The sequence below is a fragment of the Rhododendron vialii genome, chromosome 4a, assembly GCF_030253575.1.
Source record: "Rhododendron vialii isolate Sample 1 chromosome 4a, ASM3025357v1".
NCBI lineage: Eukaryota > Viridiplantae > Streptophyta > Magnoliopsida > Ericales > Ericaceae > Rhododendron > Rhododendron vialii.
This window is the reverse complement of record NC_080560.1, coordinates 32,192,678-32,218,054: the sequence shown is the minus strand read 5'-3', so window position 1 is coordinate 32,218,054 and position 25,377 is coordinate 32,192,678. Positions and strand designations below refer to the sequence as shown.

At 38.7% G+C, this 25,377-nt stretch overlaps 2 protein-coding genes across 8 annotated transcripts; one reads left to right on the top strand and one right to left on the bottom strand.

The window, feature by feature from the left end:
- The first annotated feature begins 1,309 nt into the window (after positions 1–1,309).
- On the top strand, positions 1,310–13,555 carry LOC131322819 (arginine biosynthesis bifunctional protein ArgJ, chloroplastic). Of its 3 annotated transcripts, XM_058354320.1 has the most exons (18): positions 1,310–1,330; positions 1,668–1,731; positions 2,165–2,308; positions 2,732–2,855; positions 3,320–3,393; positions 4,268–4,312; positions 4,578–4,628; positions 4,736–4,804; positions 4,943–5,001; positions 5,427–5,496; positions 5,798–5,878; positions 5,963–6,049; positions 6,866–6,988; positions 7,839–7,901; positions 11,736–11,813; positions 11,901–12,046; positions 12,951–13,021; positions 13,261–13,555. In XM_058354320.1, the coding sequence occupies exons 2-18, from the start codon at positions 1,672–1,674 to the stop codon at positions 13,341–13,343; spliced, it is 1,428 nt and encodes a 475-aa protein (XP_058210303.1). In that variant the 5' UTR covers positions 1,310–1,330; positions 1,668–1,671; the 3' UTR covers positions 13,344–13,555. The 3 variants fall into 3 exon arrangements, with proteins under 3 accessions (XP_058210303.1, XP_058210304.1, XP_058210305.1); XM_058354321.1 differs by lacking the exon at positions 1,310–1,330 and having other exon boundaries at positions 1,571–1,731; positions 2,183–2,308; XM_058354322.1 differs by lacking the exons at positions 1,310–1,330; positions 1,668–1,731 and adding an exon at positions 1,854–1,974.
- Positions 13,556–14,068: 513 nt separating this feature from the next.
- LOC131322477 (uncharacterized) lies at positions 14,069–18,405 on the bottom strand. Of its 5 annotated transcripts, none has more exons than XM_058353808.1 (4): positions 17,771–18,304; positions 17,430–17,694; positions 15,550–16,054; positions 14,069–14,792 (listed from the first exon to the last, which is right to left on the bottom strand). In XM_058353808.1, exons 3-4 carry the CDS (start codon positions 16,027–16,029, stop codon positions 14,367–14,369), a joined length of 906 nt encoding a protein of 301 aa, XP_058209791.1. In that variant the 5' UTR covers positions 16,030–16,054; positions 17,430–17,694; positions 17,771–18,304; the 3' UTR covers positions 14,069–14,366. The 5 variants fall into 5 exon arrangements, with proteins under 5 accessions (XP_058209791.1, XP_058209794.1, XP_058209790.1 ...); XM_058353811.1 differs by having other exon boundaries at positions 17,430–17,550; XM_058353807.1 differs by lacking the exon at positions 17,430–17,694 and having other exon boundaries at positions 17,771–18,405.
- Between the last annotated feature and the right edge of the window lie 6,972 nt (positions 18,406–25,377).

The following is a 25,377-nucleotide window of genomic DNA, read 5'->3' as shown; positions in this document are numbered from 1 at the left end:
ACACACACACACTAAGCACTAAGCACTAAGCACAAATCACACACTCATCCCTCAAATGCAACACCTTAACACATTAACCCCAATCTCTATATTCCAAATCAATTTCCTCCTTTTATTTCTTGTAAAGCATTTAAATCAATTTTATGAATTTACGGGTCTTTACACAATTCTTTTCAACCCTTTCTCATTTTTTACTTTGCAAACATATTTTCTACGGATTTTGTCTGAAACCCCTCCTTTTATAAAACACAAAACTCTTCTTCAAAACTACGTCGCATTCAATGAACTTGGATCAATTCCTGCATCTCGACGACCCTCCCCCGAATGAGGGGGAAAATTTTGGGTGTGACAATTATGATTAAGTTGTAGTTGAAAATGTTTACTGGCAAAAGTTATAAATTAGCTTCCGAGTATCTAGAATCTAAAATCTTATAAAAAAACACCTCACATCCAACTTCTCTATAATGAGATTTTATTTCCTATTCCAATTTCTAGAAATTCGTAGATTCTTAAATTTACTGATAAGAATTTTTTACAAACACTTACAATAGCTTTTTAAAAGCTCAAATCTCAAAATTTGCTCCTCAAATTGTTCGTAACCACCTACATGACTGTGTTCACAAAAGTTTTTTTCCCTTTGCAGATTTTGAGATTCTAGCTTTTTTAAAGTGTTTATCGAAAGTTCGGGATAGCAAATTCTCGGATTTTATAGATTTTGAAAAGCTAAAGGGCGTGTTTGCTCAAGCTCGCCGTCCATGCTTGGTAATGAATGGATCATATTTTATCTTGGCTGAATAGATCTCAACCGTCTAGCTAATTTGAAATCTGAACCGTCCATTGTCGAGCATGGATAATCTGGATGGGGAGGACAACAATGTCCCTGAGTTTGATAAACATTAACAGAGATCCATGGTAAGGGTGAAACTGAATTCCATTAATAATACGGGAAATTCAGGTACTTATAAGATATTGAGTTGAAAGTTTAGGGGTTGCTTTTGAATACGTGCATAAAATTCCAGTATTCCGATAAGAAACTTTCCTCATGGGACTGCGAACAAAAAGAAAGCCGGCTCTACTGGTATGTTTGATTTGTGGACCACGTGGGGTTAGTACTTTTTGAAGTTTTGGATGCTTATCACTTAAAATAATATTTTTTCCGTGCCAATTTGTTGTGTTTGTTCTTTTTTTTATTTTTTTGGACGAAATAATGTTTTTCCACTTTGAAAAAAAAACACAAAAAACAAAAAACTTTCCCCCAGTTGCCAAAAGCAAAAGCGGAGGTGGGGAAAATCTGTCCAAAAGCAAATCCGTTCAGAAAAAACCATACCACGTGCGACCTTTTTTTTTTTTTTTTTGAAAGAGTGCGACCTTCATTTCCCTGTATAAATAAGGAAAATTTTAAAATTAACCCAATAGACTGACGATAGTAAGTGTGTAAATGTGTATTAAAGGATGTAAAAAGTGCAAAAAATACGTGTTTTTCTTGTCTTTTAATGTGTTTATCGTCAGCCCAATGGACTGACAATAGCAAGACCGTATAAACAAACATATTCCTCCTCATGTTCAGAACAAAAATACAGTAAATCACAAAAATTCAATAAATATTCCGAGTTTGCAAAACCCTGGTAGGAGTAGTACTTACTCTCAACGGTCAAAACATACAGCAGAACAATGCCTGCCTCCGTCGCACAGTACGTCTCGATCAGATTCTCTGGATTCAACAGCCGTAAGGTCAGATCCTGAGTTACGAAAGTTTGTTTTTTTTGTTCTTCTAAACCGCTTTTGTACCTCTTGTTTGGTTGCCGAGAAAACACGGGGAAATGACAGAAAACATTTGGTTTGATAAACTTAGTACGCGAAATTGCTGTAGCCTGGGTTTGTTTAACTAGAAATTTGCATGCTTTGTTTGGTGCTTTGGTACGATGGAAAAGCTGGTCAATACAAGAATATGAATCGTGAATGCTAAAAGACAAGGTTTTTAGGGCATTTCTCTTCAAATTTATTTTCTTAATTATAAAAGTCTCGATTTTTAAGATGAAAAATGGTGAATTGTTGTGAGCTTTGGGGTGTAATTGTGAAATACACCAAATTGTCAATAAAACCGGTCAGGATGATCATTTTTTTTCCCAGTTTTTTGCTTTACAAAAATTTGGAAATTTTGTAGGAGTTTACTATGTCGCAGAGCTTAAACTCAGTTGGCTATTCGCGGAGAGATTTAAGGGTATTCGCAGTTGCGTCGACTGCAAACGAGGCCTGGAATTACATACCAGCAGCTCCAATATATCTGCCCGAAGGGCCATGGAAGCAGGTGAGGGACTGTCGTGGCGTTTTCAGTTTCCCTTGTGCGCAAATGATTGGTTTTGTGATTTGAGAATGCATGCACATGTAGATTTAAAATCTTGTTGCATCGAGTTCAATGTCTGTCTGAAACCAGTGTTAGGATGGGCTTCACTTGGGTTGGTGTTGCCGTGTTGGTAAGAGCTTCACTTGAGTCTTTTTATGGCAATTGATATCGCATGAGGGGTTTGTGCATAGAGAGGTCACTATCATTGACCTTCTGTACACCAGTACATATGTACACGAAATAGTGATTGTAAAGTAGCAGCTTTTACCCCTTCTGTTTTAGAGGCTTATTCCGAGACTTACATCCTCATCCAATCTGGAAATTCTAAATCTTGTGGGGAGTTCTTTTGTTGTTCTGATTAAGAAACTAAAAGCTATGATTCTGTAGATTCCAGGTGGAGTTACTGCTGCGAATGGATTCAAAGCTGCAGGAATGTATGGCGGATTGCGTGCTAAAGGAGAGAAGCCTGATCTAGCCCTTGTTACTTGTGATGTAGATGCCATATCTGCAGGTTAGCTTCCTTTTCGGCGAAGTTCTCTTGATTTAGGTTTTGAGTGGCATTCATTTTGGGCTTTCCATCAATCATTCTGTGTTTGGATGAGTTTTTGAAAAAATTTGAGTTTTGTTTTTGGGGTAATGATTGAAAAGAGAAATTAGGGTAATAATTGGAGATAGAGGTAATAAGTGGAGAGAGATAGAGAGAGAAATGAGAATAATGATTGGAGATAGGGGTAATGAGTGGAGAGAGAAATGAGAGTAATGATTGGAAGTAGGGGTAATGAGTGTTTTTTGAGTTGGAATTTTTTCCTCCAAAAGTTGTTCCGAACAAGGCACATATGATTCACCTATTTCAGTTTCAGTTTCCGTTAGTTATTTGTTTTTTGAAAAAAATATGTAAGAGTAATTAAGGAATGATTTTTCTAGAGATAATGTATGGTTTTCCATCCGTTGAACCTTTCTTGTCAATGTTTCTAGGGGCCTTTACAACTAATGTGGTCGCCGCTGCTCCGGTAGTCTACTGCAAAAAAGCATTAGACACTTCAACTACGGTAGGTTAGAGCAACAAACTATTATATTCAACTGAAAGTGAGAGATGCTGAAGTTACAGAAGTATGATGTCCACATGTTATACAACTTCTTCACATTTGGCTCTACTCAAGTCAACAAAGTCGTGGGCCCAATAGTTCGGGCCCAGGCACAACAAACAAGATATGGTTTGTAGAGATCATAAGCATGCTACTTTCTTCTCAACAACCTATGTTTCTTTATTTAAGCTTGATGTGCAATTTTGGATTGTTTACATAAATGTGATGAGTGACCTGCTTAATTGTTTACTTGGGGGTAATATAATAGTTCTTATCTAGCAGATAGTGGTTGCCGCTGCTGATATTTGTCATCTTGATTCATAATCAAGGAAATACTATGCATAGTACCAAACTTGTTTATGTGTCAGATGAGTTCTGACGCCAAAATTTCTAGATCTTCAATTCCACTAAATTTGGTCAAAATAAGATGATGCATGCTATTCTCTGTTTTCGTATGTGTTACCAGTTCATGAAACTGATTGTTTTCAGGTTTTTTTCTCCAATTTTAAGCCTGACTAGATGGGATTCAGCTTTGTTGCGTTGGATTGACTCTTTTTCTCATAATATGTGATATGTTGCCACAAGTACTTAAGAACTCGATTCTGTCTTAGACAAACTCATGTCTAACGATTCTGAAATCTGAACCATGAGTTTCTTCTAGGAGTTATGTGCAAGTTTTGGTTCTCATGGCTAATTATTCGGTTCTATACTTGCGCCAAAAAATTTCAATGCTTTTACTTTGCTCCATTTCATTTGATTCTATACTTGCACCAAAATTTTGCAATGCTTTTACCTTGCACCATTTCATTGTCTTCTAAAGGCATCTGCAACTTTTCAGGCCCGTGCGGTGTTAATAAATGCTGGTCAAGCAAATGCAGCAACAGTAAGCTCCATCAAAAAGCTCTGAATAATTGAGTGCTACATGTTTTGTGTATAACTTATGATTTCTTGTTTTAGAGTCTACGCGTTCCTTTTTTTTTTTTTGTTAGTTTTAGTTTGAATACAGCTTGAAATGTAGAATGCGTGCTGTTCTAACCTTGGAATTGCAGCAGAAAGAAAATTTAAAATACTCTGTCATCCTGATAACTTGTTATTACTGTCATAAGAAACTGTGTTATGTACCTCATTAATCTTAAAATAAATATCAGGGTGATGTTGGTTACCAGGATGTGATAGAATGTTCAAGTGCCCTTGCTAAGGTAAACTAATTATGGAATATTGGGTGCATCATTCTCATAGATATTTATCTAGCCATGGTATTTCATTCTCTCGTTATCGATCAAGTTCGCTTTCCTCGTTATAATAGCTACTCGAACTGAAGCCAGAGGAAGTATTGATTGAATCTACCGGGGTAATTGGTCAAAGAATAAAGAAGGTAAACACAGAGTCATTTCATTGATTGGAATTACACATATGCAATCTCATTTAGCATCTTACTTTCTTGGTAGATGAACAAGTAAGCTAGAGAATTTCACAGCATCTTTATATGACGGGAACATAATGGCTTATGCAGGAGGCTCTTCTCAGTTCACTTCCAAAACTAGTTAATCTGACGTCGTCAACTATTGAGGGGTTAGTCCTTGTCTTTTTGTTTGTTAAAAAACTCTTGGCTTGAAAAATTGAAATGGCTCCATGTTTATGAAAGACCAGGTTTTATGTATATCCAATGTTCTAAAAATCGCTAGGCGCTAGTCGGGCTGAAAAGGGACGCCTAGCGCCTAGGCGGGGACTAGGCGCCCGACTAGTCGGTTGCCTAATCTAGGCGTTAGACCACCGCCTAGCGCCTAGGTGGGGACTAATCAGCCTAGGCGGCCAACTTTTAGAACACTGTATATCACCTTCAGATCTTGCACGGCAAGTTGTGTCCAGTTGTTGTTCTTTTCATTTTTCCTAATTCATGCAGCCTTTTTTAATGTTTCCATTTCGATTTAACTTATTCTAAGCTTTTACGTATTATTCCATACAAATACTTTTGAATCCCATTGGTGGGTTTGCAGAGCAGATTCTGCAGCAGTAGCAATTACAACAACTGACCTTGTCAGCAAGAGTGTGGCAGTTGAGTCTGAGGTATGCAATGACTGTTGAAATCATGTGCTCTGATATTTATGACCAGTTGATCATTGGTGTAATCTCATAGAGGGCCAATGTGCAATGTACTTGATACTTGTTTGAAATGCCAAAATATTGAAATTCCTTTGTACATTTCTTGTATTTTCTTGGAGAAATGATATTTAGAATGTGCCTCGGGCATTTCATGCATAATATAAGAGTTCTATGCATAGTTCATCACAAAGTTTGAGTTCCAATAAATACATAGTTGAATGAATAGTTTTATGTTACCAACTCTTGTTCATGGTGCATTGCATAGGTCGGAGGTACTCGGATAAGGATTGGGGGAATGGCAAAAGGTTCTGGTATGATCCACCCTAACATGGCCACAATGCTTGGTGTATGTTTCCTTCACAATCTGCTCTTCTTGGTCCCTTAGGAGTGCATATTCGCTTTAAAGTTTCAATTCTTGTACATCATACAGGTTATAACAACTGACGCCTTGGTTACCAGTACCGTTTGGAGAAAGATGGTGCAGGTTGCTGTTAGCCGAAGTTTTAACCAAATTACTGTAAGTGCAATTGCTTTCAGAGGCTTATCTGTTTCCATTCCTAGACCTCCCTAAGGAACTTGTGGCACTAGTTTTATGTGGCGCAGATACTTGTTTTCGGTCATGTGGTGAATGGTTATGTCTTTATATGTTTACATATTTACGAGTCCATCCATCAGATGATGTTTATTACATCAGGGCAAAATTCAGTGGGAAGGCGTTGAGCTCGCACAAATGATGCGTCATCTTAATTTTGGAATTCAGAGGTTGTCCTAGAAATGCCATGCAGATGCGTTGGAGATTTGTTATTCTCCATTTAGTCTCCAGTCAATTAGCACAAGTTGACAAGTTGTACAAGATTGGTTTTTCTCTCAATCAATAGATGTATGTCTGATCGTGATTATTACAAAATACAACTTGAAAAGTGTCATTGATTTGAGAATGCTGATGAATGATTTTCAGCGATGTGTTACTCCCTTTGTCACTTTTTGTTAGTCTAGATCTCCGGAATCAACCCTTGTAGATGATTATGAATAGTTTTGAAAGCTGGGAGAATGGGGCAATGTTCAAAATGAAATGTAACTTTCTAAGGAGATATGCACTAAATGCATGCCCCCCTAAAAAGTTAGCACTCCCAAAATGGACTTCAACAAGGCATTGAGGGAGTAGTGTTCAGGCTAATAAAGATGCTATTCATTCTGTTATTTGCGACTTACATGTATATTTGTGGGGGCAAACATTCTGTCAGTAGAAAACAGGCATGTAATTAATTGATGGTCTAAAGCTTGTGACTTGTACTTGGTTATTAAAGCTGGTTCTGGTGTGGAGTAACTGCAGGTAGACGGAGACACTAGTACAAACGATGCTGTCATTGCATTGGCAAGTGGGTTATCTGGATCAAACATGATTTCTTCTTTGAACAGTTCTGAGGCAAAACAGTTGCAACAGTGTCTGGATGCAGTATGTTCTTTAACTTTTGTTCTCATACCAAACAACCAAAATATCCTGTCCTAGCAGGGCGGGAGTTTGGACCTTCATTTTGGGTGATCAAACTGAGAGATAGATTTTTATCCATCATATTTATGCATTCTTTTTGTTCCTATGTTGTAAGTTGTAGAAAAGTACATTGTTCTATTTTAGGAACCAAACATGCCTTTAATTATATTTGGCTATTAGATAAAAAAACATTGTGAGAAATACATCAAACGAGATTTTTTAGAGATCAATTTACTGATTACATCAAGATCTGTAAAATATACATGTATGTAGTACCTTTAAAGATGTGTAGATTTGTGGGATGCTGCGTCCCCTGCTTGTCTAGGTTAGCTCCACCCCTGTGTCCTTTAACAAAAGCACTCAATACATGTCCCAATACCTCCTGCGAGATTTTGATTCAATGTTGTTTCTACTGGATAGCCAACCCCAAGTAATAGGGACACAAGGCTTGGTTTGGTTTGGTTTTGTTGTTTCTACTGGATGGAAAAGTTTCATCGTTTACTTTATCTATTATTATCATCCATCTTCAGGGAAAACGTTATACGACTTTGAGAGCAGTATGATTTCAGGGCATCATATAAGATAATGAAGTGTTTTTTTTCGGCTTCCACCTGCATTGGCCTTTGTTTTTTGCTTTACTCTGACCATGATAAGGGGGTTTCAATTTTTCAACGGAGGCATACGTAGTTGCAATGCTTCCTGTTGGCAGGGTTGTTAATGATATGGGCCATCATAGTTTGGACACCTTAATTTCTTTAGTTTTGACTTACTCTTGTGCAGAATTTACAAGGAATTTGGCATTTTCCTTTTCCAGGTAATGCAAGGTCTTGCAAAATCAATAGCTTGGGATGGAGAAGGAGCAACGTGCCTGATTGAGGTCTATATCCTTTTCTAAAGATAAAAAAAATTTGAGCCCAATTCTATCTTATGGATGTTGGAAAAATGGAATTTGACCAAAGAGTATTTGGTTATTTTTGACCCTAAAAATAGTGGGACCCATGCCGCGTGAGGTGGGCCAAGTGGGTTTAGATACTCCTGAGTAAGGGGTTTAAACCAGTGAAAGAATGAACAAATTATATTAAGAGAAACAAGAAAAATTGTCTCTTCAAAGTGGGTGTGGCTTGAAGATGGAAAATCTTGATTTACGCCTTATCCTACATTGTTCAAAGTTATGAACTTTGATGGGTAATTTAACCCAAGTTGGACCTTTGGGGGTACCCAAATTTTCAAAATGAGGGAGTGCGAACGTTATGTGGGCTTTGGGCTTCGACCCATCAAACCACATGCACAAGTGTGCTACTGCCCGCCCAGACCGTGGTCCTTAGGCTTGGGCCTTCTCTTATCTTCTTACAACCCAAATGTTTTGGGTTTGGATTAGGGCGTACAAAATTGTGCACGGCTGATTAATTTTGGGTTCAATAACCAGAACAATACCCACGTCTTTTAATCAATTGCTGGATTAAATAGCCGTATTAGTTTTTCTTCCAGACATTAATTTCCCCTATTGAATACTGAGTCCCAGTCCCTTATTGAATTCTGGTATTAAATGGAAAGGCTCCTCCTTCACCTATAAAAAGGGAGCTTTTGCCTCTATTTTAGTTACATTGAAATCCACAGTTCATTCTTCATTTCTCCAATTCTTCTTTCATTCTAAGAGAGAGCACTAACATAGTTGGTTCAACGGGCAGTCCAGACGGTGCTTCTGCGATTGAGTTTCAGCCGACCCTCGAAGATGAACTCCGACGATACCTTGAGCACCTCCGATGAGGCAGTGAATTTGTCTCAAGGGCAACGTGTGAAATACGGGCCCCTGCTTGCCTTCCTTGTTCCTTACAATTTTTGTTTTGTTTAAATTCAGTTTCTATAATCTCTGTTCAATTTGTTAATTTCCAGAAACTTGTAAATTGTAGCTAGCAAGGGAGGATGGAACTCTCCTCCTTTCGCTTGCTATATATTTCCCACCTGCGCGTAGGATAGCCCCCAAGACAGGGCATAAAGAGGATGGCATTAGCGCAACCGAAGAGAAATTATTGTAATCTCTGTTCACTCTTATGATCACTTGCCTTGATCTGAAACTTTGGTTTCTTGGCAATGCCACCTTTAGGTCGTTCCCGAAGACTGGCCATGGTCCACCACATTGGCCTTGGCTGCATAGGTGCTCCCTACTTCCTTTCAGCAATCTTATTTGCCTCCTCAATGCAGAGCTTGACAATGAGATCCTCCATAGTCATGGCTTGCATTTGTGCTTCAAGTATTTGTTGATGTCTTTCCGACCAGGGGACATCTTCTCAATCATACATGTCACATGGAAAGGCTCACACAGAATCATCCGTTTGGCAAAGATCTTGTGCTGGATCACTTGGATTTCCTGGACCTGACTGATCAGTCTTTGAGTCTTTCATCTTGTAGTCCAAAAACCGGCAAACAACAAATTTCTTTGATCCAACGTCATCAATTTTGTACTTCTTCTCTAGGGACTCCCACAGTTCCTTAGCCGTCTTCTTGACACTATGCATGTTGTAAAATGCATCGTGTAACGTGTTCAGAGCATAGTTTTGGCACAAGAAGTCCGAGTTCTTCCAAGAATCCAATGCAATGAACACTTGATTGTCTTGCTCACCTTCGACAACAAGAAGAGCTTCCTCGTTAAAAACCTTGCAAGGTTAAGAGTCGTGAGGTAAAACATCTTTTGCCACCTTTTGGAGTGCACACAATTGAACTTCTCGGATTTCTCCCTGTGCTTCACAGAATCCGAAGGAACGGCTGTCAAGATTGGACAATTATGAGCCATCGTCATGGGGGTTCGACTTGCCATTGGTCCTATATTTTAATCTCAGCCGTTGGTTTTAAGGGTTTGAGATGGAGTGTCAAAACTTATGTCCCCGGAACCGGCATATATATATATATATATATATATATATATATATATATATATATACGAGTGTAATGCTCGTGCTTCGCTTCTGTGTGCACACTACTATTTGAGAAACTAGAAATTGTTTAGTTACCCAAAATTGTTTCAAAAACAATTCAAAGCTAGAAAAAAGGTTTTATTTCCCAGAAGCCAAACCAATATGTTCGAAACCAAATTCAGAAACAGTTTTCCAAAGAAAACAAAACTGTTAGGCAAAACAGTTTTCAAGAAAATAAAATTTCCTAAGATTGTAGGAAAACCAATGCTAAAAACAATAAACAATTTACTAGTTTATGGAAATTAAAAAATTGAACAGAGACTACAGAAACTGAATTTAAACAAAATAGAACTATAAGGAACAAGGAAAAGCATACCGAGGCCTTATTTTGCACGTTGCCCTTAAGACAAATTAGCCACCTTACCAGGGGTGCTGGAGGTATCGTCGGCGTTCGTCTCCTTGGATAGCTCAGCTGAAACTCAGTCACAGAAGCACTGTGTAGATTGCCCGTCGAACAAACTGTGTTAGTACTCTCTCTCTTTCTCTCGCTCTCTCTCTCTCTCTCTGAACGGAAGAAGAATTGAAGGAAGGACGAATGAGCAGTGGATTTCGATGCATCTAAAACAGTAGTCGAAGGATGAGCCTTTCCATTCAATACCAGAATTCAATAGGGGAATTAGAATTCAATAGGGGAAATCAATTTCTGGAAGAAAAAAAACTGATGCAGCTATTTAATCCAGCTAATTAGACGCGCACAATTGATTTTGTAGCTGGACCATCCAAATGCAAATCGAATCCAAAACCCAATAACGTCTGTGCTATAAAAAGAAAAGGGAATGGCCAAGCCCGCCCACCAGCCAAGCCCAGGCCCAAAGACCACTGTTTGGGCGGGCAGCAGGAAGGTGTGGTTGATGGGCTGAAGCCCAAAGCCCACATAGCGTGCGCGCTCCATCTTTCGGAAAACTTGGGTACCCCCAAAGGGTCCATCCCTTTAGGTCCAACTTGGGTTAAATATACCCATCAAAGTTCGCGATTTTGAGCAATGTGGGACAAGGTGTAAATCAAGATTTTCCACCTTCAAACCACACTCAGTTTGAGAGAATTTCTCATTCATCTCTTAATGGAATTTGTTCATTTCTTTCATTGGTTTAAATGCCCTACTTAGGAATATCTAAACCCACTAGAGCCCACCTCATGCGGTGTGGGTCCCCCCATAATTTTTATCTCTTTGGTCAAATTCTATTTTTCCAACAATGGATGCATATGTTTGTATCTTTTACATTCCTGCAAAGACAAACAGTATAACAGTAACTGGCATAGATAGGCAAATACAAAGCTGAATCAAGCAGTACATAAGGAAAGGTTACGTTCCTGAAACGTATTTTTCCTCCAGGCCCAATATAGTTCAGAAACTAAACTTTTGTCTTCACTTTTTTTAATGTGTTCTGATTGGCTTTATTTTTTTGCTTTAACGTTCCTCTTTTCCAAATAGCTTGGATGACCTTTCCATAATATTCCGTATGATCATTTCTTTCCTTGTCAGTCTTTCTTTCTGTTCTTTCTTTCTTTCTTTTTTTTCGGCTTTTCTTGTTAGTCTTCAATCTTACAGTAGTTAAGTGTAACTTTGTCTGTTTGCTAGTCTCTCTGTTTTGGATTGGGTTGTAGTTCTCCAATAAATTATAAAATGTTTTATCTTTTGAGTTATCTGATTAAGCATTTTGTTATTTGTCCCTTCCGTTTTGTTGTTAGGGCATACAGGTCATTATATTTTTTCACCTAGTTCTGAGTTAGATGTACAGGTCACGGTAACTGGTGCAGGCAGTGAAACTGAAGCAGCAAAAGTTGCACGTTCAGTGGCTTCTTCTTCGCTTACCAAGGCATGAATGTGTAAACGACATCTTTGATGATTGAACTATTTTTTGCGTCAGCGTAAAGCTAACTTATGTGAACTATGATGTTATTAGGCTGCGGTATATGGTAGGGATCCAAATTGGGGACGCATTGCCTGTGCAGCTGGATATGCAGGGATTCCTTTCGATGCAAATAAGCTCCGTATATCACTTGGAGATATTTTGCTAATGGATGGTGGGCAACCGCTTCCATTTGACAGGTACTTAGCAACCTATCTTCTATTTCGTTCTTTTTTGCATTTTTTTAATAATTGGGGGGAGTAGAGAGGGGGATTGGAAGTAAAATATTGACAGGCTTAATATCGGGCTCTCTGATTTTTACAATTTCACCACTATTAACAGCTAACTCTGCAGCATGCACGTGCGCCTGCGAATGTTATATAGATAAGGATCCTCCACTGGTTCTTGGAGAGCGGAAGGATTACTAAAGCTGAGGCCTTCCGATCCAATATAGGAGCCATCACTTTAATAAAACCTCCTCATAGTCGTGATATCCTCCCTAGACAAATGATTGTCTTGACCCAAATCACTTCTTTCAACTAGACTTTTTAGCCAATGCCAAACTTTGCATACCCTCCATCCTTTAGCCTCTCACCAGTCCCCTTTCTCTCTCCGAACACCCTTGGACATACAGCCACAACTTTTTGGAACAATCCTTGTCGATTTTCCCATCGCTTCAATCATTAGATCACAGACCTGTCTTGCTCACAATAAACCAGAAACAATTGGCATATTAGCCCGTACCCTCTCTACCACTCAACATCTAGACGCAGCAGTCTTCGGTCATTAGGTCCTTTTCATTTTCTGTCAAACTACTAGCTATCCAAGCTCTTCAGAACCTGACTAAACTGTTTGTATCTTTTTGAGTATTTTGCATGCACAGTGTATGTGCATGTGGGCATGTGTACAAGTGAGAGAAAGAGAGGGATAACATATTGGCTTTATCTTTGGTTGCACCGTGAGAAAGGAAGTGTTATGAGCTGTTTTACCTTTTTCTTTGTTGATTTTTATCTTGTCGTCTTCTCTTCATTCATTCTTTCTTTGATTTTCTTCCATCTATTTCTTAGCATACTCCTGTAATCTGTGAATTTCAAAATTTTCCAGGGCTTCAGCTAGTAATTATCTCAGAAAGGCTGGCGAGACGCATGGCACAGTTGAAATTCAAATCTCTATTGGTAAGCTTCCAAGAAGATGCAAAATATGCGTATTCCATCATGCACATTTTATCCGTAGACTGTGTTGCATATCTTTAAAAAAAAGTTGAATTACAATGCTTTTTTACCAAAGAAAAACTGTAGGCACGACCACTAGTTGATCCTGAATTACATTCACGCAGAAATAGCCATCTTCTTGCTCTCCAGGATTTTTATTCTGAATATTTTCGTTAATCTGCGTTGTTGATTTGTTGTTACAGGTGATGGGCCAGGAAGTGGGTTAGCCTGGGGCTGTGATTTAAGTTATGACTACGTCAAAATAAATGCTGAATACACAACATAGGCTCGGGTACTCCAGATGCTCGCTACACCTTTTTACCTCAACTTTCCCTTGTCCTGCTGCTCTGATTGTATAATGTATCGGCCAAGGTTGCCTTGTTACGAGGTCCATTAGACCATAGTCCTTTCCGGATCCGCAAACTGTCAATGTTAGATCCAGAATAGCTGATTCTTGGCTCGTTCAGTTCAATATAATACTAGTATTTAACTGAAAAATTCTCTTCTTTTTTTTGTTGATGCTTCTCCATGCAAGCCAATTGTAGACGCCGAGATTCTCAAACTTCGCATGATGTTAAGCTTGGGAGGAGAAATGGCGTAAATATGGTTAAGGGCCATAAAAAGTGCCATTAGTCAACAAAAATACTATAGCACAATATTCAATCCAAGTGCCATTAGCTAACAAAAATACTAAAACCCAAAAAAGAAAGAGAAATAATAATGTCAAAACTGTTTTTGTTTGTGCTCAAATTCCAGTGCATGAAAGTTTTGTACATTGCAAATGGTACACGCTTTTTGTGCACTACAATTTTGGTACCAACAAAAACGGTTTTGACATAATCATTTCCCAGAAAGAGAAGGTATTATTCCGACCCTCTCGATGCTAAACGTCCCCATTGTCATTCCAAGTGACATGCACCATGATCCAAAATGAAACACCTAATTGGATCCAAAATGAAACACCTCATTTTGGTTTTATATTAGCCGGTTTAGTAGCTGCAACCATTTGAATAATAGGGAAAAGGCTCACTAAACTTACGAAAAGGCAAACCTAAAGTGTCATACATTAGGTTCGAGAAGGGTACATTGCCAACACCAACTGAAACAGCTAAACCCCTCATGAAACAAGAAGGCAAACCTCAAACTATCATACAAACAAAACCTGAGGCTCGTTAAGGGTCCATTGCCAACAGAAGGAACAACAGAAAATATAACACAAGTCTCCGACATAGTAGTAGTCTTTTGTTCTGCCAGTGATCAACAAGGCCTCGAACTTATTTATGAACACTCAAAGAAAGGGACTGGAAACCTATGTAGCCTCTGCAATAGACAGGTGCAACCTTGTCGCAGATTTCTTCAGGAAACTACTCCCGCAATACGATTCTGGGCTCCCATCATCAAAATCCCCCAGCTTTGCAAAAGGATCATTGAATTCAACCACTTTGTTATAATAATCCAGCGATTGATAGAATTTGTTAGAACTCCCACCATGTTTTCGGACCTGCTTCTTGTCCTTGCTGCTGATCCCTTTAGAAGATTTGCCCTTGTGCTTGTTCTTTCCATTCTTCTTACTTTCATTCTTGGGCCGTGGTTTTATAAATCCCATGGTTGGGGTTGGGGATGGTGATGTAGGGGGATCATACACATCAGGGGCCCATTTCACATTCAGCCTTTTTGGTGGCATCCCTTGTTTCTCCCGGCTACCTTTCATGGCAGAAACAGGCTTCAAAGGAGTCTGCAAATGAGAAAATAAATACTGAACAGGGAAGAAAAAAAAAAAGACTTGAGGGATACACTAATACTCAGCATAGTCCCTTAACCAGATTCTCTGATCGATGATTGACAGCTATTCTCTATATCTGAAGCACAAGGATACTTCTGGCCATATTTACTACAGTAGTTACTACAGTACCTCTCACCACCATATCCTCAGAAATCACAATAATCTGAAAGATGTGGAAGCCATGGGGTGAATTCTCATAAGCCCAAATCTGTTATGGGAACGAAATTTCCTATGCGGCGTCTATTCTGGCAATATAGGTTGTCACTTACTGGTCACTTGGACCCAAACAATCTCTAATTCTACTGAAATTTGGCTCATAGTGAAGAACAAAATGGGATTGAGCAACATTTAAAAACCACCAATATGGACTCCCACAAGGGTGCACCAGCAACCATCCTCAACCACCTCCAATACCTCTAGGAAGCTAGAAGGCACGCCCCCCTGAAATCGCCCACCCCTCGAAAACAAAAAGGGAACATAACGAAATTACAGAAATCCTGATTGTGTTAAAAGTACACGCTACTGAGGTAAGCACCACACAAATACTCTTACCATTGAGGGAAGTGGACAAATGGTCTTGGGTCAAACCAGCATGAAACACACATGATCGCGAGACAAGCACCATGATGTTACCATATTGGAAGAAGTGAAACATGCAGTGAATGAGGGCTAATTCCATAATTCATGGACAAAACTAGGGCAAACCTACCGGCAATGAAAGGGGTTGAGGGTGAGCTGGTTTAACATATTCACAACCATTTTGGTTCCAGACTGCAGAAACTAAGTCATCTTTCTCCTTCTCATCTTCCACTTCCTCGTCTTCACCATCAACAGCCACGGCCAATGGAGCTTTCCCACCCTTCCCACTACCGCATGCAAGTGTTGCACCCTCCGATAAGAACTCTTCAGAGGTTAGGCAGGTTGATTCAGTCTGATGCCGTTCTTCACATTCATCCTTCTTCTCTAGAGTTGTATTTTCTTTTTCGCCAGAAGATAGAGGAAAAGTGGATTTCAGTTCCAATTTATGGCCATCCTCAATACGTAGAAACTCAGCCAGGTCATTCCCAAGGTCTTCCGGTGATGCATGTTTTATGATACATTGAGATGGGTCTGGAAACAGGTGCTTCAACTCAGGAGAGCTATTTACATCTGAAACTGATGTGGCCACCGGAGGATCGATGTCTGTCATTGAAATCAGTAGCTAGGAGAGAAAACTGCCAAAATACATTTAATCAGAAATTAGTAAACTTGCAAAGAAAACAAATGAACAAAAGCCAAAAAACTATACCACATAATGACACCAAGGTTTATGAACCATACATACAAAGTCAATTAACAGCATGGCAGCAAAAATCCAGACATTGGCAGTAATATATGGGCTACATTGTATAACAAGATGCTCACATTTTCTCTATTGTTACAAGTAGATAAAACTTCGAAAAAATACTCAAGTGAAGATAAGGAACCGATTAATCAGTCTGTCAAACTCTATTGGCCATTTGTCGAATTATGGTTTTACACAATCTTTGCAAGGGTGGAGGAACAGCTGACGGTTCCTCCTCAAGAGGTTCCAAATGTCATCTAATTGGCTTTCGCTGACTTTTGACAGCAACAAACAAAATGCCCACCTCATGGCAGCTGATGGTTTGTTCACCACCACATCCATCACAATGTCGACGTTTTAAAAGTAAGGCAGGGCTCATAACAGGCCTCTTCCAAGAATTCAACCGACTTTTTCAACCTACACGAGTAACTAATCATAAGAAAACCTCTCATAGACTAGAAACCAACCCATCCAAATTATCAATACCTTATATTAACAATGATCAGTGGCACCATCCATCTTAGCTTGATGTAGGACAACATGGAGGATGTTAGGACTTCGAAGGCGAGTCAGCTGACCAAAGGACAAGGGTTTCAGAATGAAACCAAGATTTTCTGGGTGCTGTGAATAGTAACCTTGCTCTTCTGCGTTCTTTTTCCCACAGGATTCTAGGTTCAAGAATTACTTAAGTGATGAATTTTGAATAACTACAATGCTTGAGGGACAAACTAATGTTAGAAGACATGTAATAAGGGCTGTAAAGCTATTCCGAATCCGAAATGGCCATAGCAGCCCTAACATTATCAGCTATAATTTGACAACAGAGGAAAATAAGTTAGGCCGGACTGAAAATTCATTTAGGTTTTTTACATAGCTGGGAATGCCAACGAGACTCCTAATTATTCAAACAAAAGAAAATGAATATCACATCAGAAAACATATAACCACCTTTACAATCAATGAATTATCCACAGGATGACACCATGGGGAATCTCCAAGCAACAAAAATATACAGGAAAAGGAAACCAATGAGAGGGAAATACTAGCATAGAAAAAACAAACAATAACAAAACAACTAACGCCCTTCTACTGCTTCTCCCTCATTAATTCCCTGAACTGACTCTTTACACCAAATAAATGCAGATTGACTATAATTAACACAAAAATACAAATTACCAGAAGTGGTAGTAGAAATTGAAAACTAGAATTAATTATTTATATCACAAGATAAAGGACGGATACATGGTTTTTGACGTGATACATACAAGATAACTAGGGCTGCAAACAATATGAGACGAGCTTTTTGACGTGATCAAGCTTGTTCATTGTTGAGGTTTTCGAGCTCGGTTTATTCACTACACGAGCCTCCACAAATGAGCTGAACTTCTATAATCAAGCCGAGTTACAACTTACAACTAACGGCTTGTTTACAAATCGAGCTCAAAACTCGAGTTGCTCGACTCATTTCCTAACCAGCTGAACCGAACCGAGCCAAGAGTTGCTCACATTCAGCTTGGTTCGTTTGCAGCCCTAATCAGATAACCGAGATTATATATCATGTCATACCAAAGTAAGAAACGATGAACACAGCACTAAAAATAACTACCTTTCTTCAACGACGAATCCAAAGGCAAGCGTAGTCCTAGTGCAGTACAGAGGTTTCACAAGCAGATCACTCTTTCCAACGGCTGGATCGCCGATTCGTTAAAGACTGATTAGGTTACTCACTAGACAAGATCCAGAAAAACAAAAGCCCAAATACGACACGAGAAACGGAGAAAGGAAGGAGCGTTAACTAAGATTACCACGGCGATCACCCTTTTCAAGACGTTTCAGACGGTGAGAGCTTGAACCAACGCCACAGAAGGAGGTCAGGTACGGAGCCAAAGGAATGGTGAGGGAGACAACGGGGAGCACCGAAGGCATTGTTCGATGCTCTTCCAAAACCTACCAAGGCCTACAGTACTGATATACTAATGGGAACGAAACCCTAGAGAGAGAGAGAGAGAGACTAGCCCATCGGAACGCCTAGACACGATGATGGGAATTGACACTAGCGTCACGATCCAAAAACAAAACAAAGGTCAGAGAGAGAGAGAGAGAGAGAGACACCGACGTCCTCTGCTGACAGACAGGCACTCCGGAGTTCTAAAATGGGCAGAAAGGCCAGGAAGCCGGGTCCCTGCGGACTGGGGGAGCTGCTGTCCCTTGAAGGGACAGCTGTCCCGGCCGAGGGGCCCTGCTTCGGTTTTGCTTCAATGATCGAAAATGTTCAACTTGTAGAGCTCGTCGAGTTGAACAAGTATGCAAACAATCAGTTGATCGGATATCATTAAGTGCCTGATCGGAACACATATAACTTGCCAATAATGGGCTCTAGTAGATTTGATCCAGTGTTTTAGATCCATTCTTTTCAAGACAAAAAGGTTTCGATTAGGCACTTAATGATATCCGATTGAGCTGATATCTATATATTTATCAACTCGACGAGCTCTACAAAGTGAACGTTTCCGATCCTTGAAACGAGACCGGAGCATACCCCCCTTGACCGAGACAATAGGCTGTTGTCCTTTTTAAGGGATAACAGCTCCCCCAACTCCGGTCCTGCAATGAGGCCTTTTGCGCTCTCTCCCTCTCTCTCTCTCATTTACTTGAGTCTGTGCCTGTTCAATGCACGCTAGTACGGGATAAAAAAAATCACATTAGTAGTTTTTGGTCCTTGTACATCGAACGGGCACAAGTCTTATTCTATGCATTGAAAGACACATGTTCGGTGTCTTTTTTCCGGTTCCGTGTTCGAAAAATAATTTTGGAGTACCACGTAATGATATTCCAGATGCATAGAATAATTTTTTCTCTATGTTCAACTCCGAGAGTCTCTCCCTCACTCTCCCACGTTCCCCTCTCTCTCTCCCCCACATTTGTCTCTCTCTATTTTTTTTTTTTTATAAAGATTCAAAACATAGAAAATTAGGATTTCAAGTTTGGAGGCTCACATACATTTTTATAATATATTACTAATAGATAGATAGATAAGCTCACTTCGAGATCTCATACGAATGATTTGAGCCGTTGAATAAGTTTAAAATAAATTTTTAAATAGCCTTGTAAAAAATTAGTTCACTTGGATAATTATAAATAATTGATCAAATCCTTAAAATTTTCATTCAAAATTTAGGATCTTAAATATTGAATTAATACTAAAGAAATGTTAGACAATTGTGTGCTCGACATCCTTGTGATCTGAATCGCTGATATAGAAGAAATTGTTGAGAAGAATCTTCGGGGGTTTTACGTGTAGCTCTTGTTTTGGACTCTCCAAAAAAAAAAAATGAAAATGCACCATTAAGGATTTTTGGTATATTTTCTCAAAATTGCCCCTATAAAAGTGTCTAAATACTAAAACTCTATAATAGAAAATTGAACTATAAAATTCTATGAAAGTGCATAACCTAAAACCTAGGGTACCCTATGAAAGTGCCTAAAACTCTAAACTCTATGAAAGTGCTTCATGGGATGGTTGTGAGTAGTTTTTCACATAGATGATGCTAAGTTAATGAAAAATATGGTAAAGTGTTGGAGTTGTGAGATTGTGGATAATGATTTGGGCTATGGCTATGGCAAGGGTTACCAGTTGGGCCCTATATCGAAACGGATTACCTGCGGGACCTAGTGATGTTAATTGTGGCGACTCTAACTTATGGTACGCAATGAGAAGTTCCAAAGGGTAATCATGCCCTTGCAGAATAAGCAAGGGGATTATCCCATGACATGGTCATAGTTAATGTTTTAAGTATTGTGGCGACCCTAACTTATGGTACACCATGGGAAGTTCTAAAGGGTAATCGTGCCATTTGCTATGGTCTTAAATGAATTCATGTTACGTACATAATTTAGGTGTACTTATTTAGAACCCCAGGTGCAAGACAAGCAAGGGGAGATTGTCTCATGACATAGTCATGGCTAGTGGATATGGGAAGAAAAGATCTTATGGAGAAGATTTTAGATTTCTAAGTTAATGGATAGTAAGAAAAAGATGGTGTGTTATGTTTTTGCAACTTTTTGGTATCAACTGTTATAAATGTTTAGTTGTAAAATATGGGGTTGGTAGGATAGGGATTATCTACTGAGTGTCGACTCGTGGCATTTTTACGCCAGGTACCGAGGAAGAGCAGTACATTCAACCTAAGGAACAGTACCCCGTTGAAAACCTCTCGAACTAGGAAGGGGAGTTCGTAGAACCGTGGGTGAACTACTAGATGAAGCTCTGTTTATTTTTAGTATTGTAATTTCAAATCCAAAAGTGCTTGCACAATTGTCAAACTCTATTACATTTTAGAATATGTAAGACCTAATTATGTCAACTTTAATTTTAATGACTAAAGACTTCCGCTGTTTAACTCTATTATTTATTTTAAATTTTGTTTTAAAATATTAAATCATTTAAAAAGATTTAATTAACGTTTCCGAAAATCGGGGCGTAACAATTATAGTCATTTACTTTAGTTGACAAATCTAATCAATTGATATTAAAGTAAAATATAAAATTAAAAAAAATATCTCCTGCATAATTTAAATTTAAAACAGTGCTATTACTGCTGATAAGCACCCAATATTATGCAATCTTGGTGCTTTAGTGCTCTTTTATGTCTTGCTTTTATGCTTAACTAGCTTGTTTTGAATAGAATTGCACGTAAGGTTTGTTTGAGGATGTTTTAGGTAAAACATGCTAATAATGCATGTTTGAACGCCAAGGAATACTCCGGGTGCAACCAAGTATCCAAATGCCTGAAGGCATGTGCCTCATCGTCACCGAAACCTATCGGCGGGAGGATGCCCAGAGACTCAAGTGTCAAATGGGCATTTCGAGGCTAAGGAAGTGAAGTCAAAGCATCAAGGATAGCTCTCGAGGGCATCCGAGAGACCAAGGCCACATGACAACACTTCGTCAAGTCTCGATGATCAAGTGAAGAAGCATCGAAAGGTCGTCGGGGTTGTCTAAGGAGTTTTGCTCCTGGCTGTGCTGATTTGCAGTTTTGCAGTAGAGGTACCAATACCTCAAAACATAGGTATCGGTACCTTTTGACTCCAGAAGTGAACAGACATGTAGGTATCGGTACCTCAGCTGTTCGTCCAAATTTTTGTGCTGACTTGTTCAATCTTCCATTTATGAAAAGTTTCCACTTTTGGCTTATTTTTGGGATATTTTGGGGTCCTTTTGGTCTTTTATAAGGCTGATTTTCAAGCCATGTAAATAGGATTGTAAGCCATTTATGGCCATATCTAGTTTTTCATGTTTTTAAGTCTTTTATTTGGCAAGAACTCCATAGCTTTTCTTTCAAGCTTTTCAAGTGTAATTCCTTAAGAACTCAAGTAAGTATTGTTAGTTTGTTAATATCTCAAGTACTAAAGTTGTTTGTACAGTTGAGATCCTTTATAATATGGTTAAATCTTTCCTAGCATGCTTCAATTTCCTAGCATGCTTCATCTTTCTAGTATGGTTGAGTAGTCACTTAGGCTTGGTTATGTGGTGATTTCTTTCCCATGACTTAGTGGTTTTGACGGTTTTTTCTATAACTTGATCATGGTTTTAGCAAGGAAAGACTTAATCTCTTATTATCGGCCAAACCAAAAAGCTGTTACCCTTTTTGATCGTGTATTGGTTGGAGTTTTAACCTTCGTGTCGCACATGATGCCTGGAGCTTTAAACGCTCTCGGTGTTTGAAGTAAACGTTTGCCAAATGAGTTTAAGCCATTTCCGAACTAAGACCATGATTATGCTTGGCTTTTAACGTTGAGTGCTTTGGGTTCAAGAGTGTCTATGTCTTGTCCTTGAGTTGTTAGAAAGAAATGGTTAAAACGGCTAAGTCACGGGTGGTTTAATCCCCAAGACCTTGCCGCCTTTTTATCAAGTTTAAAACCTCATTTCTATTCTTTTCATTAGAGTATTTCCACTTTAAAAGCAAAACTGACAGTTGGCCGTCTAAACGCCGCAAACCTTACATAAAGCCTACAATCCGAATTAGCTATATTCAAGCTCCCTGTGGTACGATCTCGGTCTTACCGAGTTATTCTACAAACGATTAGAAGCCCTACACTTCGGGCTAGACATCCAAGAGTACCATCTTCCGTCGTAAGCAACTGCGCAATAAGCATAGGTATCTTTCAAACTAGAATCTTTTGGCCAAATCGGTTGAGTTTGAATAATAAAAACAACAGAGAACTTTCTCTACATTATGAGTTTGTGAGTTTTGTTCTCGTGTTTGTTCTTGTTTTCATTCGCTTTCCTACATCAGTAGCAATGACGCTTTTAGATCATAGGTATCTTGTGCAGCCGTGGCTCGTGGATCCCTAATGCAGTAGTTCGTTAATGTGATACACATTTGAGCTCCTCATTCGCAGTGTACCAGTGGTCAATGCAAGTTCATCACTTTTTTTTATCCTTGATCTATTTTGTTATCCCACGAAATCATTCTTATGTTTTTTTTTTATCAACAAAATTATTTTATTAAAGGGAATAAGGGGAAGTGAATTCTAACCAAAAGTTAGAAGTACAGCCACCTTCGAGTTTGTTGCTAAACAACAGGGAAGAGTTTCAAATCTTTCGATCCAGGTCCAAAGGCAGTTCGGCCCTAAAACTTCGTGGAAGGAACACTATGGTCCTTGGAAAATCAAAAGCTGCAATCTACACCCTTAGGAGTTTTTATTTTTATTTTTAAATACAATCAAACCAAACCAAAATGATCCCAAAACAATCCTGGCCCTAAGACACATTATCTGCAAATCCAGGGACGTTTCTCCACAATCTTATTAACCAAGGAATTCAAAACCATACCAATCTGCTTGAAGATTCTGCAATTCCTCTTTTTCCATATGAAGTAAATAGAAGCAGCCAACCACAACTTATAGACGGAAGATCTCATAGACTCCCCTTTATCAAAGAGGAGTCCCTAATCGAAACTCAAAATCTAAGTCCAAAAAATGGAAAGCGAGGCCATATTTATGCTTAATATGTTGCCATACTAAAGCTACAAATTGGCAGCCAAAAAATGTGAGAATGCGCTTCAACACCCTTACGACACAAAGTGCAAGAACTATCAGAAGTGACACCCTAAGCACACAATTTATCTCAGGTAGAAAGCCTACCAAGCATAGCCGCCCATTGAATAATGTTTCATGTAGGAACAACCTTTTTGTGCCAAACCATTTTCTACCAAATTTCCCAATCCCTCTAGTTTGGAGGACCTGCGCGTTAGTCAGACTTAGTAGAACATTCCGTAATCCATCCATACTACAAATGACGAGAAGGTTTCAACCATTATTTGGGGAAATTCTGTTCGCATCACCTTTTTTTCCTTAGTAGTCACACATTCTTAATACACTAAAAACAAAAATTATCAGCCTAATTGTCATTGAAGATATCTAATTCCAAATCTAATAGTTTGTCACAGTCACGCAGACCACTATCATCGATTAAAATCGAAATGTCGAACATCATCCACAATTAATTAGTTCCATGAATACCCTCCAAAACATATAGGCGAATATAAAAAAAACTAGTATAGATTAGAAGTCGTGGCATACGCAACGCGTGTGCAAAGTTTATAAAAACAAATGTAACACTTCTCGAATCACTTAAGTTATTGCAACAAAGTTTTATAAATTCATGAGATATAATCACAAAATCGATACAAGAGGTGTAAAATTAAGTAAAGACAAAGCAGAAGCAAATAAAGTTGAGGACGACTACTTTAAAAAACGCTCATACAAAATGAAATGCAGACCTTCAGTCGAAAGAAGGCTACATGTAAGTCTTTAGGATTTCTATCTTGGTTCTGGACTTCAACCTAATTTGGGTAAGAGTGCTGTTCATTTTGTTTGTGTTAATATTCCTACTACTAAAAGCATCTTGCAGTCTATCCTTCCTATTCCTCAGGTGATCACCATTAGACTCAGTTGATTAATAAACAACTTTCATATGGTGGCAGAATTTAGTTGATTAATTCAGTTATGTTTAGCATTCAAATATATTGGAGTTCTATAATGGTAAGTTGTTCTTATTGTCTATGTGGATGACATGATAATGACGGGCAATGATGTGAATGAAATACTTCACCTTAAGGCTCGTCTCGCTCAAGAGGTCGAGATTGAAGATTTGGGATAATTGAGGTACTTTCATGGGATGGAGGTGGCCAGATCTGATAAAGATATTTTTATCTCTCAAAGGAAGTATATTCTTGATCTATTGGAAGCGACATGTATTTTGGGTTGTAGGCCTGCTAACTCACCTATTGAGGCTTTTTTTTTTAGTCAACAACTCACCTATTGAGGCTAATCATCATCTTAGTGAAGATGTTGGGCAGCATATAGATAAGGAAAGATATCAGAGACTTGTGGGCTGACTGATATACTTATCTCACACTAGACTAGATATTACATATGCCGTGTGAGTTGTCAGTCAATTTATGCATGATCCACATAGGGTGCATCTTGATGCAGTTTATCATATTTTGAGATATCTCAAATTAGCTCCATGTAAAGGAATTTTGCTCTCTAATCATGGCCACTTGAGGTTGGAAGCGTTTACTGATGCAGACCAGGCTAGTTCAATGGATGATAGGCACTCCACTTCCGGCTACTGTACTTTCTATGGAGGATATCTAGTTACTTGGCGAAATAAGAAGCAATACGTGGGCAACTGGATCCAGTACAGAAGCTGAATATAAAACTATGGCTCATGGTTTTTATGAGCTTTTGTAGCTCTAAACCTTGTTGAGCGATTTGGGGATTTCTGATGGTGGTCCTTTGAAGCTTTACTGTGACAATAAAACTGTCATAAACATTACTCATAATCCTATGCAGGATAATAGAACAAAGCATATATAGAGATTGACAAGCATTTCATTAAAGAGAAGCTGAGCAAGGGTTTAATATGTATGCCGTTTGTGAGCTAAGGACTTAGTAGTAAGAGTTTTCACATCATTGTGTTTAAGTTGGAATTGATAGATATCTTGCACCAACTTGAGAGAGTGTTATGCATATATTTGGTTATTTAACTTATTTGTTTGTTACCTAAGGGTGTATTTGTACTTACCATTCTTCATATAAATACAAAGTGAGAGAGAGACCTAAATTTGGGTTGACTCTCTTTTCCCCAAAGTTCACAATTTGCAATAGATATGTTTCCCCCAGTTCTACTAGAAAATGGAAATT

What these genes read in the sequence shown, in the direction of transcription:
- LOC131322819 (XM_058354320.1), top strand. Translation starts at nt 1,672, where the DNA reads ATGCCTGCCTCCGTCGCACAGTACGTCTCGATCAGATTCTCTGGATTC. An exon ending in GAAGTTTTAACCAAATTACT is followed by an intron (nt 6,050 to 6,865) that starts GTAAGTGCAATT and finishes GAGTAACTGCAG; the next exon opens with GTAGACGGAGACACTAGTAC. An exon ending in GAGCAACGTGCCTGATTGAG is followed by an intron (nt 7,902 to 11,735) that starts GTCTATATCCTT and finishes TTAGATGTACAG; the next exon opens with GTCACGGTAACTGGTGCAGG.
- LOC131322477 (XM_058353807.1), bottom strand. Translation starts at nt 16,029, where the DNA reads ATGACAGACATCGATCCTCCGGTGGCCACATCAGTTTCAGATGTAAAT. An exon ending in CTCAACCCCTTTCATTGCCG is followed by an intron (nt 14,793 to 15,549) that starts GTAGGTTTGCCC and finishes TCTCATTTGCAG; the next exon opens with ACTCCTTTGAAGCCTGTTTC.